General features: G+C 36.9%; 1 protein-coding gene across 1 annotated transcript in view; it reads right to left on the bottom strand.

The window, feature by feature from the left end:
• LRP5 (LDL receptor related protein 5) overlaps nt 1-13,731 on the bottom strand; it is a 206,645-nt gene that overhangs the window by 16,221 nt on the left and 176,693 nt on the right. The window contains exons 15-16 of the mRNA XM_063438121.1: nt 12,343-12,533; nt 2,979-3,188 (exon numbers count right to left, since the gene is read on the bottom strand). Coding sequence (XP_063294191.1) covers nt 2,979-3,188; nt 12,343-12,533 — 401 coding nt within the window. The remainder of the gene's footprint in view (nt 1-2,978; nt 3,189-12,342; nt 12,534-13,731) is intronic.

The following is a 13,731-nucleotide window of genomic DNA, read 5'->3' as shown; positions in this document are numbered from 1 at the left end:
TCCATAACAGACATAATGGGCAGGTGAATTTTCTTAGGAAATTGCATTTTAAACTGAATATTGAGTTGTTTTGCAGTTGAATTATATAAATAGTGAACCCAAGGGGTTAACAATAACTCCAAGGGTGAAAAAAACGCACCACAGTTGAAATACTAGAATTAATGTAATGTACAATCTAAAATAAATTAATAAACAGTGAAATATAATATCTAAAAACCAAATGCTGCCTTCAACAGGAAATATCCTCAATATTCCTATATATAGAGATAAATGAAAAGTGAAAGAAAGCGCAAAAGGCTAGATTGAATTTAAAATATAGTGAATTTATTCAATTAGGTATGACAAAAAATATGTATATAAGAATAAAAACGAACATATATGTATGTAGATTTAAATGTTTGATAAGACAAATAGAGGAGGATACCGGTAGTTCCCACCTAAGAAATACCTGCTATCGGTATAAGATAAAATAAGATAAATAGTCCATAGATGTAAAAATGCACAAAAATGTGTGTATGGTAAAAAAACCTGAGTCCAAAAGATGGAGTGCACTCCTGCTCGGTCCGGTTTTGGGGATACGTATAGATGTGTTGAATCCTCTTTGATTGTGTAGATCTTGCAAAGGGGTCGCAGATTTCCTCAAATGAGCGATATAGGGAGGTGAATCAAAGTAAAAAATAAAGTCAAAAATAAAAATAGATGCCCATTTTCAATGTCCTGAGTAAATGGTGTACTGCACTGTTCGTTCAAACAGGTTGGTTGATTCCACAAGCTGGAACGTAGCGGTCAGGAGGCTCTAGGATTTTTTTTTACCATACACACATTTTTGTGCATATTTACATCTATGGACTATTATCTTATACCGATAGCAGGTATTTCTTTGGTGGGAACTATCCTCCTCTATTGGTCTTATCAAACATTTAAATCTACATACATATATGTTAGTTTTTATTCTTATATACATATTTCTTGTCATACCTAGTTGAATAAATTCACTATATTTTAAATTCAAAATAGCCTTTTGTGTTTTTTTTTCACTTTTCATTTAACCGATTTTATATAAATAAAAGCAAAACGTTCTGCCTGAGAAAAAATAAATGAAAAACAAGCACATTTTTACTAGCTGTGAGAATGTTTTCAGAGATAAATGGCCTCTATGCTTGAAAGTCTCTTTTTAGAAAAATAAAAGATTTCACCCAATCTCTGATCCAAAAGTATCTGAAATTCCAGATTGTTCGTGAACCCAGTAAAAATAATATTCAGATCCTTAAAAAAAAAAATTTTTTTTTTTTTTAATAATAATAAAAAAGCAAATACCAGAAAATTTCCATCATGTGTCCTTAAAGGGCAACAAAACAGTATGACTCTGCGTAACCACCGCTTTACTTTCAGCAGAACGTACACTTTTTGTTTTGAATTCTTTATTTTCTTGTGCATAAGAAAGTAACAGTTGTCTGTGAGGTACCCCAATGGTAGTCCTCCAGCCCAATACAAACTTTTAATCCCTACACTACTTCACTAATAGAAATAACTTGCCAAGTACTTGTACATCGTGAGCATCCATGCACCAGGAGCGAATTTGTTCTTGCCAATGTTAAATTTCTACTAGTTGATGACTAATGGAAATGTCATGCCCTGCTCTTAGTCAACGTGCAAGCAAGATGGTCACCACAATTTAAATAGTACCCGACTGTGATATTAAAAATACATAAATAATTTTTAGTCTGTTTAGTACAACTAGATCTTCTTTATCTCGTTCAGAAATCCACCTGAAAATGAGATTACGTACATGTGCTATTGTAAAGAATAGATACTAAAATTTCATCTGTATATTGTGAAAGTCAAAAAGAATGATATTTAATTTAACATTCAGAATTATAGTGTGTAACTCTAGTATATTTATATATCTAAATGACAGCTAATGTAGTGGCTGTGATTTGGCCTTTAACATTATGATCCTATTGTCCTTACCCAGATTCTGCCCCTTATGGATTGTAAGGTCACCTTCAGGTAGGTGTACTTCTTGTCTATACATTGTGTTGTCAATATTTCCAGAGAATACATAGAATATAAGATTAACTTACTGTATTCCTCCCTGTGCAACATAAATTCCTTGAATAGATGCAGAAACCCTTCCCCCATTTTATGCCCTAAAAGGTTGCACTGACACATGTAGATCATACAGTATCTTTAAAGCGACAATATAGGCACCCAGACCACTTTAGCTCATTAAAGTGGTATGGGTGCAGTGTCCCTTTTGCACTTAGAAACCAGACTGCCACTAGAGGGCTTCCTGAATCGAAACTGATCTTTGGTCTGGTATCTGACGCTGGACATCCTCACGCTCTGCAGGAGGAACTCCTCCATCAGATTTTTTTCCCCATAAGAAAGCATTGGTTCAATGCTTTCCTATGGGGAGGTCTAATGTGCGCGCAGCATTTGCCGTGCATGTGCATTAGAGCCCACTTGTCGCGGGACGTCGGATGGGGAGGAGCTTTGACCAAGTGTCGAGGGTCATCGGCCCTGGGAGAAGGTGAGGGGGCCCGCGAGGGAGGGGGCAGGCAGGGGGAGATAGTGCAATGAATACATCTTTGTATAAATAAATACGGTAGCAGTTTACAGTTACATAGCTACATCCAGTGTCATGATCTCACTACCCTCCCCACTCTAATATCACAATACCACCAATTAACTGATCCTCATCTCAGCGCCACCAATTCACTACCATGTACACTTAACTGACTTTATGAGATTTAAACATGGAGTGAACTAAACTAAGGGAAGTGAAATATGACTATGTACGTAATTAAAAGCTTGGCAATTTAATGACATTAAATTAGCTTATATAAGTACATTTATAGGAAAACCAAACACTGTATAATCTGGCAATATTTGCAGTCAAGAACACCGATTCTCAACACTGCAATACATTAAAAAGACGTTTCTTAACTATTGTGGGTCAAGGTTTTAAAACTTACAGAATTCGGTCATATCCATAGGTTCGGCTGCATGAATGCCGGTAGGGTGAGCAATGCGGCCTTGAATTCTTGTCCTTTTGAAACCGTTTGTCTTCTCTACCCTTTCGATCATCTGCTGCTGCCGATCAATCCAGTATAGGTGATCTCCAAGAACTGTAAGTCCCATGGGCTGGAGGATGTTTGATTCTTCCAAAGTTATTCGATTTGCTCCTGGAAATAGCAATTATAGTGTGTCAACAGTAAAAGTGCATTTAATTTCCATTAAGAGCTAAAACCAGACAGAAGCATTCAATGTCTCTCCAGGTACTCAAAGGGATTATACATGAATAAAAAAAATAAAATCATCACTGAGAGTCAAAAGGGTGGGAGGGTTTGCAGTTCACGAGAGCACTGCTGTTGTGTGTGTTAATACTTTCCACTCTCCTTTTGTTGGAAGTGTGCTCACATGCAAGGACGGCATCTGAGGTTAAATGCAGAGATTAATGGCCCTCTGGAAAATACAGAGATACCTGCTCCATTGCGGCCTATGAAGGACCATTAGAAGAGGTCAAAATAACTCCCTCGACTGACAGGGAGGCAACATTTCAGCACCTATTACCATTTCTGAGGCTCTACGGCAACCAAGATTTTGTCAAGTCCTGGATAACATGATTGCACAAACTAGAATAATTCAGTGCTTTTTTTCTCGATTTCTAGCAGTCCTTTTGGCAATGCTCAAGTAGATCCAGGTGCATTTCACCGTGGAGTTAATCTTTAGTATAGATAATGATATAATATAATAACTATAGAGTGATATAATAAATATCTATTATGATAATAGATATATTTAATCCATGAACAGATAAAATAATTAAAAATAAAAGTATTATTATTTGCTTCAAATGCATCTAAAAAATTAATTTCCCAATTACACAAATAAACAAGGAAAACCAATATTAACCACAAGATGAAGAGTTTAGGTTAAAGGAAATTTGTACTGACTTTCCTTACAATCCGCTCTCTCGCTGTAATCTCTAACACCCACCTCCAGTCAGTCCCCCTTGCCTCCCACAGTCTTTGCTGATATGCTCTTCTTAGGGATACCTCACTCTGTTCCTATGATCCCTAACAAGCACTAGAAGCACCGGCTAGGGAGTTACAATAGCAACCGCAGCATTTGCGTTGGGTGGTTTCTACTGCTTTCCTATATTAATTAATTCTTCAGTATAGAGTCTATGCAAAATAATTTATTGACAGCTGGGACAAAAATACAATATTTTTAAATAAGCTTTTCTCCCAATTTACACATTTGCTAGAAAAACTGCTAGCACAATCTATAGATGGATTGTTATGCTCTTTAGAGAGGGCAAAATTAGTTTTGGGGACTACAGTTTTCTTTCATTTCAATGTTTCTCAAAGATAAGAATTGTGGATGAGAAGGGCATGTGCTATCTATGAGAAGCATTTGAGGAGGTTAGCTGTGAGAGCCTCTCGTGGCTTTCATGAAGATAGCCAGAAGTGATGTACCGCTAGAGGGGTATCAGCTACAACTCACTAAACAGGCCCAAAGTAAGCCAAAACAATCATCCATGATTTCTGTATCTCTCAAGCAAAAAGAACTTGCCGGCATTTCGGACCTGGACTGCCCTTATGGGTGAGATCAGTCAGATCAGGGTTGTAAAGTCCCCAAAAAAGCGTAATACCTACCATAGGTGTACTACCTGCATTCAGTATAGTACCGCACATTTGGTTGCTTCTCTCTCTTCTATTTTTGTATTTCTCTTGAAGGAACATCAGTGAGGGAGTGGTGTGTTGCTGCCCTAAGAGCAAAAAGGTTTACCTTACAGAGCCAATACCATATAGGCTCCAGACCATGGGAGTGGTTCTATTTATTTACCCATCACCGATTATTGTCCGAGACCATCTTCTCTATAAACATTAAGTGTTTTTCTTTTCCATATGTACAGTTTGCATTTTTCAAGTTTGTAGTCATGCTAAATTGATGGGGTAAGTTTAACCCCTGCACTATCCCCATTTTATAGCGCTGAACTAATTGGCATACGTTGTATACCATACATTTCCAGTCACATAATGTAAATTTAAAACAAATTACAGAGGCTGTACCTATCTGACAAGACTCAAAGAAGGTCAAAATAAGTTTATGGGATCCAGCCGTCTGCATTTCAGTTTGGAGCTGCACTTGTCTGGTAACCAGATGACATGGGTTCTTTCTGTAGTGGCAAGAGTGAGCTAAGTCCTGCTTGAGCCCTGAGTGGGGACCCAACAAAGAATTTGTCCTGCACTGTTTTGGCTTACAGTGCTAATAAATCCTAAACCGAATAACTGAAATAACTTTCAAAGTAAATAAAAATACAGTTACGATTTCAATGAAAAAAAATTAAGAGGGAAAAACCAATATGCCGAACATATTTAGATCCTTTTTTGTTTTAGCCGGTATGACATTGCTCTTTTAACCCAAGTACCGTCATTATAACAATGAATTCACTGCAGTGTACAGCATAGCCTGGTGTAAATGGCTCTTCTATTGCCATTATAAACATTTACATTGGCTCCACTTGAAACATATTCCAGTATCAACATAAAAGTTTTATAAAGGACAGACTCATTCATCCGTCCCTGATACACAAACATCTGTTTAAAACCTCAATATTGTGAGCAACCCAGAAAGGTTTGCTTATCTTTTAGATTTGAATTCCATCATCCCTTTCTGGCCAAGGAGAAAAATAATAGACACTAGACTAGTTTGTTATACTGTAAAGGAGCTCACTGCTTCCTCGAAACAAACTTGAATACTCATTGAGCGAAGCGTGTAACAAGCCGTTGCTTCTTTAATACGGCAGTTTCCTAATGACATGGGGCATAATTAGCTGGTTTGGCCTTAAACTTACTATTAGCACTTAATTAACCGTTTAATAATCAGAGATGAGAGCTGAAACCTATTATTCACTTATACAAAGTGTAATACCACAGTGTATTTTTACAGGACTGTGTATATTTATACTTCTTAAGCATCTGGAGTCCGATTTAGGCATTGTTGCTTTGTCTCGTTCAGTTCTAATTGCTTGTGGTACCCTGCAGTGAGCAACTTGTTTTTAACAGAATACAACAAGAGAGACACAGACTCTTAATAGAATTTTTAGCTACCTTAAGCTTTTGGCTTACTGTGGCCGTAGCAATAGAATTTCATTACCCAAACAGCTTTTTGAGTAAGAACATTTTGTAGCTGCGAGGAACCATCTCACAAATCCAAATCCACAGAGACACCAGTAGAAATAAAAACTCAGTATCATCTTATTTGATGATTGTCACTTATTAAAACTTGCAACAAAGTGAACCTGACAATATTCCAATGTGAACATTGTTGCTGTCGAGCAAAGGTCTGAACCAAGGCAAATTAACTTTTTTACAATGCATTACACAGGTTGCACGGTTGCCTTATTGGGCATATGAATATATACTTTATAGTGTGCTTTAAAAAGAATATATATTCAGCTCAATCTCAGAAAGTATATCACCAGTAAGCAGTTTATTGTATAGTACCAAGAGTAATGGACTATATGCACACTCATACCTGGTGTATTTCAAAGAGGATTTTATTAGTGAGGATAGGGCACTCAACACTAGACCGATGCTTGTTAATAGTTAGAGCTGTCCCTAAATGGTTCCATATAGTGTGAGTGTGTTGGAGTGGGTGTGTGAAATACTGGGTTTATGGTAGATTTCAGTATTTTGCTACATTTATGATTTCGATTTTGGAGGTGCTGTTTGAAATAGACAGAAATGAAGAAAATAGTTTGGATGTTTATAATGTAAGATAAATAGGAATTGATCTGGTTACAAAGAACCATACAAATAAGTACTGCAAAACTGGAAATGGAACATCACTGTAAAATATGCGATATATTATATAAACCTTAATTTTGTACTATGTATGTGCGTTTATCAGGAATTAAATAGAGTGCTCCTCCTTAATTTGAATATTGTTTAAATACAATTCATATAATTGTCTGCCAGATATAGCTGGCAAACGTATCCCATATGATAGACCATTAGGCAGCATTTGTTTTATAGTATGGAAAAATAGTTGTAAGACTTTCAGTTTGCGCACATACATGCGCGCACACACACACACACGCTCTCTTTCTCCCTCCCTCAGCAATTTCCTGAAGTAGAAGAATCTAAAGAATTGTTTTGTATTAGCAAAATGATCACGTGCAAAGAGGACTTCATTATTATAGCTTATTGTGCTGACATTTCCCTTTAGTGACTAATGACTAATAGATTATCAAAAGATGTATTAGCTCAGATTAAAAACCTAATAAAAAGAAGGTTTGAGACCAATGTCAAGAAGCTCAATTTGTTCCTCCAATGGTTTAAGTAACAGAACTAGCCTGAATATCCCACGTTCAAAAAACGATTTTTTAAATTTTTTCAAATAAAATAAATTAAAATAATCTCAGTTGGCTTTAAAGCAATATAACTCAGTTGTGCATTAGTCAACCAGATGTGACAAACACATATATCATCTAATTAATTTAAGCATTGCCTGCATTTTATTAGTAAATGTAAAGCAGGCTATTTTGTGATCCACACATGCATAAATTACTAGGCTAAATTTCCAGTTCATTAAGTATATATATGCTGCTATTCATTCATCTTGTGGATGCTTTACCAAATTTTAATGGAAAATGCAAAGAGCTGGGTCCATTAATGCTGGAATAATGAAAAACAAATTGGTACCAGCACAGATACATAGGGCAAGTTAAAAAAAAATAAAATAAAAAGGCACCAAAAGCAAAAATATTTAAACTACATGAAAACTCACGCCACCATTTCATCATGATAAAGTGGCACTGGGATGTTTAAATAATAGAAAAATAGACAAAATGAGAACTCTGGGAACGAGTAAACGCTTAGAAAAAAGTAGTAGCTTGCCCTTCGGCTAGTCCTCAATCAGATTTCAAAAATGTTTTTGCTCACTAGTGCCACTACAGAGAGAGCCCCACAGAAGGCTGAAACGATTGCACGGGGTTGCTGTATATCTTGTGCAGAGAGGATTTGCCAGAATTTTGGTTCTGGACTGCCTTTATGTGTGGGATCAGCCTGAGATGCAATATCTAAAATATAGGTTTACTCTGCAATGGCACAAGTGAGCAAAACATTTTTTTTTTTAGATCTGAGTGAAGACATACCGAAGGGGGAGCAACTGAGGTTTGCCCTTTCTCATATCTCGTCTTTTGTTTAAGTAATATAACCTAGTAGACTAGAAGTCACCAAGCCTCCTCTGTGCGGTTAGCCTCTTATAGAAACAGGTCTAGAGTATATGTATATATAAATGTTTCCCCTTTATGGAAAGTATGGAAAAAGCTTGAGGTCTTTTAGGGTCTAAAACACATCTGTGTATCTGTGATCTCATGCAACACTTTAAATAGGGTATATAAAGGTGATTAATATAATTGTTTCCGCATATCTGTCAGGATGAAAGATCGTTTAAACACACGTGTGGTACTCCTATTTGGTAGTAAGTGGAGTCCAGTGGCGCTCTCCCTCCTTTCAGTGATCAACCATTTTTAAGAAGTTAAACACTGGATGAGGGTCCCTGGCCACCCACAGCACTCCTCCCAGTGAAAGTATGGCTATGGCAAAGATTACACACTTCCTTAGTGAAACCAATTCAGACCAACAAGGAGTGGCTGTGATAGGCTGACAGCGATCAGCTGACATTCTCAATCACCACCACCAATTGCTGTTCAGGTTAATCCTTCTGCATTAAAGGAATGTTATAGCCTTAAGAACAAACCTGCATTCTGTCCCTATCTAAAGTAGCTCCCCCCCACCTCCTTTCCGTGTGCCATAAAATAAATAAATAAATAATGAAGCTTTTTACTCATTCAGCGCTGCTCACCTCTTGGTCTCCCACTACGTCAATGAGTGTCACACGCATTCAAACTTCCCAAAAGGAAACAATTGCAGTTAATGCTTTCCAATAAGTTGCCGCATCAAGTAATCACGTTTTACTTTGGCAGTGCAGTGGAGACACCTCATACTGCCAGCCACTAGAGGCGTGTTAAAACCCTTAAAGGTAAACATTGCTCTTTATGCGAAACAGCAATGTTTTACCTTGAAGGGTTAAACATACAGGACCAATACGCCTAGTCCACTTCATTAGGATTGGCCTGATGGGGACTTAAAAATGGTTTAACAATGAAAGGAAGGATGGCACCAGGTAACTCTAGACACTTTAAACACTGCAATGAGCTGAATCTGTTACTGTGCCTACAGTATACCTTTAAGGAAAATAAATTGATGGACAAAGGTCTGCCACGTCCAGTTGTCTAGGTCACAATGTTTAGGATTATGAGGGGTATTCTGTCGCCTGACCGGTTTCCCCCCCCCCCCCCCCTTCATTACATAAGGTATACATAACGGTTTCTATTTCATTGTTTTCCAAAATGTTTTTAGACAGGAATTGATGATTAGTATGTATGCATTGACACTACTTGGTCACATCACATATCCTGAAACGTATTCCATCCAGTTTTGAGAACACATTTCTGATTGTCACGAGTCCACCAACATGACAAGGGATTTTAAACAGCTTTCAAAAAAAAAAAAATATATATATATATAAAACGGAGCTTAGATTTTGGATTTTTTTTTTTTACTATAGGCCTTAAATATTGTTTCTATTTTGTGTTTTGCAGACACATTCCACGGCTGAGCTCCCTTTGGCAGCTGTATGCCTTTTGTTCTTGGCAATGCGCTGTCACAAAGATTTGCTGTTAAATGCACTCAATCATGTTCATTATTCACTCAATAGCATGGATTACAAAACAAGCGTGAATGGATCAAACAGAACAAAACATAATTTTCTGATTAAGTGATGCAGGTCTTCTGATGTCTTGCCGATCAACCATCTTTCATCTTATTTTACAGCAATCTGAACACTTGTGGTTACAAAACATACTGCTATCACAAAAGGCGACTGCTTTAGTTGTTCCCTTATCTTGTATTATCATGACACATTAACCGCAGTGCTCCTAGGAGAACGAGCATTAAAGACATTAACTCAAATACATTTTAGGGGAGCTTGAGAATTAAATGGAACAGTCCACCAGAATGGTACCATTTTACATCAGTTATGGACATCATTATCAGTGTTAATCAATAACACCCAAGTGTACATTTTTAGGATGCCCATGCCCTCATTTATAAGAGCTCACAATATTTTGTATGTGTATTGCAGAGCTACACAACAATGAGAATTTTGGTAATATGTGGTATGGGGCATCAAAGAACTCATCAACATGCTTTCCACCAATACGTGAGAAAAGCATGGAAGTGATGCTTCTCATCACAACGTGCAACCATGATAAAGCATGGAAGTGATGCTTGTCATCACAAAGTGCAACCAAAAGTGGACATCTCAGCATGGGGTATAAGTGCCACTATTGTGTACATTATTATGAAGACACAGAATCTTTCTAGCCAGTTAAGTAGGTTTGCACACGTGCAAAGTTCTGCAGAAGTCACTCTTAAGATGCAGTTTCTGGTGGTAATTTATCTGGTGTCCCCGGAAGCAAGAGCAAGACAGCAGAAAGCATACTTCTACGACAGCAGGACAAGATTTTTAAATTGGGATCTTTTTGTTGGATTTGGGATTATTCAGAGGTATGCTACAGCAATAAAACAAGTTGTGTATTTGTAAAAACTAATTCATTTTGTCTGTTTCTAAGTTAACTCAGTTACATTAATGGCTTTCAGTAGGTAATGAATTTGTCAAAAGATTCCTCCCCGCAACCCCAGAAATATAAACAGTCTACATTTGAGACCCCTATCTCTCCATCCTGGCTTTTTTCTTTAGTGTCCTCTTTCTACATAAGTGGTGACAAGACCAGGAGAGAATCTTCGATAAGACCTAGTAGATTTTCAAACATCAAACCAATCCTTGTATATAAAAATCCCCACTGCAATATGATTTTCCGTGTAAGATTTATCTTTTCTTGTGTGTATTAAAAACCTTTGCTTCTAACATGAAAATAGAGTTTAAAAACAAAGCCGAAAAACAAACCTATTGTACTCCAATCAAACAAGTGATCATTCTGTTTAACTGTAAAAAGAAATACAACATATTTTCAATCTCTCTGCATGTTGCAGAGAGACAGTCTCACAACATTATCCATAGTAAAAAATGGGTCGCAAAAGTATTCTGAGAATGGACAGCAAATGAAATAGCCGGCCCTTCGGTGGATCCCCGCTCAGAACTCAAGCTGGTTTTAGCTCATCTTGTGCCATTACAGAGAGAACATATCTTAAGCATATCAGACTGGTCCCATCCATGCGGGTAGTCCAGATCGGAAATGCCAGCAAGTTCCCTCTGCACGAGAGATACAGCAACCCCAGGCGATCGTTTCAGCCTTGTTAGGCATCATCAGTGAGGCATAGCTGATATCTCTCTAGGCACCGTGAGCAAGGGGTCCACGTCTGGATTACCCTTTAAACTTATGGAAAGCAAAAAACGGGTCGCAAGAGTATTCTGAGAACAGACAGCAACTAAAATATACTGCCCTATCCATAGTAGCTTTATGCTGGGAGGAGAGTGACAGTATATGGGAGAGATGAAGATTATATTACAAACAGTAAGTCTTATAGCATGTAAAAGCCGGGTTGCCCTATTTATATACTTATAAACATAGGGAAATATAAATGTGTTACCACTTTTTCGCAGGCAATTGAGAAGCTTAACATTACATAAGCTGGCAAGTGTAGCTGCAAAGTTGTTATAAAATACTTTGAGCAGAGTTTTTTTTTTTTTTTTTAAATCAAATTTATGAAGTTTTTGGTTTTTAGAAAATCTACAGAACAAGCTATTGCATTTTTTTTATTTCCTGTTGCACAAACTATGCTCAATGATTTGAAATAATTGAAAGGCAATCGAAAATTTAATATTTAATTTTTTTTTTATTTTTTTTTTTTTAAATAATCTACTCCACCACAATCCCTGCAACTGATTTTCAAATTATATATTTTTTTCCCTTTGGGAAGTGTTCAACAGTACAAAGCTAAACAATGAATGTAAGTGTTTTATTACTATGGAACCTTAACATTTCTTTTTTATCGTCCCCCTCACCCCTCAAAGTCCATTTTCAGAAGCAAAGATTACAAATTATTTAAAAGACAGACAGGGCTAATCAATAAAGTGATGATTGAAAATGAATTTCAAATTAAAAGCCAAAGTAGACTGAAACAATAAAATTTTTGGTATTTTTAAATTTTAGTCCTTGAATTTAAAATTCACTTTAAAATCGATGAACAGCCCTGTGAAATGATGTGCAGGACATTTGTGACATTTTCTTTCACTTACCTGACAAGTCACTGCTTTCTATACGTTTCAAATCTGCATCGACCCAGAACAGCTTCCCCAGTTTGTTATCTACAACAAGAGCGACTGGCCGGATGAGTCCTGTTGTGAATAGCACTTCACGCTCTGTCCCATCTAATGCAGCTCGTTCAATCTTTGGGGAGCGATCTTGCATGTTGGTAAAATACATATACCTGCAAAGTTACGAACAAGCTAAAGTTAAAAATTACAGTGTAATACTGGTATATAAGACATCAGCTACAACAATTTCACAGTAGCTTCCCAACTATACTATGGATAATAAAGAAAACAAATATGCACTATTTATGTTATTAGGAAAATAAAAAAATAAAAAATTACAGAAAATACAGCAATTCAAACATCAACTCACAGAATTCACAGAGGGGCCCAGGGGGGCTAGATGGTGGTTTTAACACTATAGGGTCAGGAATATATGTTTGTGTTCCTGACCCTATAGTGATCCTTTAAATAGCTCGTTGGGGCAAGATAAATCTGCATGTGCTTCCCAATATGTGCCATTATTTTTATTTGAATATTTTAAGAGTAAAATGTAATGTTGAATTTAGTAAGGAATACTGATAATTTCTGGAAACAGGACCTTTCTAGAGAATACTTGATATGGGCTTGGACGACTCAATATGCTGAGTGTTGAGAGGTCTGATCTAAGAGAACTAATTTTTCATTTAGGTGTCTGACCACAGTCTACGAATTCTCCTGTGAAGAAAGATACTGAGATCCGAGCTGAACTGCTAGTAAAAGCAGAGATAGCACATCTGGAATAGCAGTAGCGTTAGTGTAGCCAACATAAAAATAGCAGGTTTTGGAAAACTAAGTCCTACAGTGCAAATCAGATTCAGGCTGTATGAAACAACACATTCTGGAAGGCCACGCCAAAAGGTTTTCAGGCAGCCTAGGGCCTTATATAGAGAAAAAAAACAAGCATCTGAGTTGCAAAAGTTTTAATAATCCATATGGTCGCTGTTCCAGATTCGTAATAAAGGCTGCATGTCAATCTTGCGTGCAGATGTCCAGACGTTCCTAAATGCATTCTTATTCTCTGCTCCCTCGTTAACAGTAGAACTAACCAAACCAGGCCTTGTGGACCCATTTTCACTAACTTTTCTGCCAGGCTGTCATTTGAAAATTCACTGTGCAAGTCCGTGCTGACAGACAAAATGCATGATGTAATGTAGAAAGAGAAGGGAAAAAAATAAAAATTAATACATTTGGCTTCATGGATAAGTGTTAATTACTAGGCACTGTTGATGGAATGTCTACGTTGTTCTATTAGTGTGCTGATGGACAAAGGTACATTTTAGATAGTCAATCCTCAAAGAATATAAACTACACCTGTTATCATATCATGCTTAA

This window comes from Pelobates fuscus, chromosome 12, assembly GCF_036172605.1.
Source record: "Pelobates fuscus isolate aPelFus1 chromosome 12, aPelFus1.pri, whole genome shotgun sequence".
In the NCBI taxonomy this organism is placed as follows: domain Eukaryota; kingdom Metazoa; phylum Chordata; class Amphibia; order Anura; family Pelobatidae; genus Pelobates; species Pelobates fuscus.
Note: the sequence above shows the minus strand (reverse complement) of the source record. Positions and strands in the feature narration are given on the sequence as shown.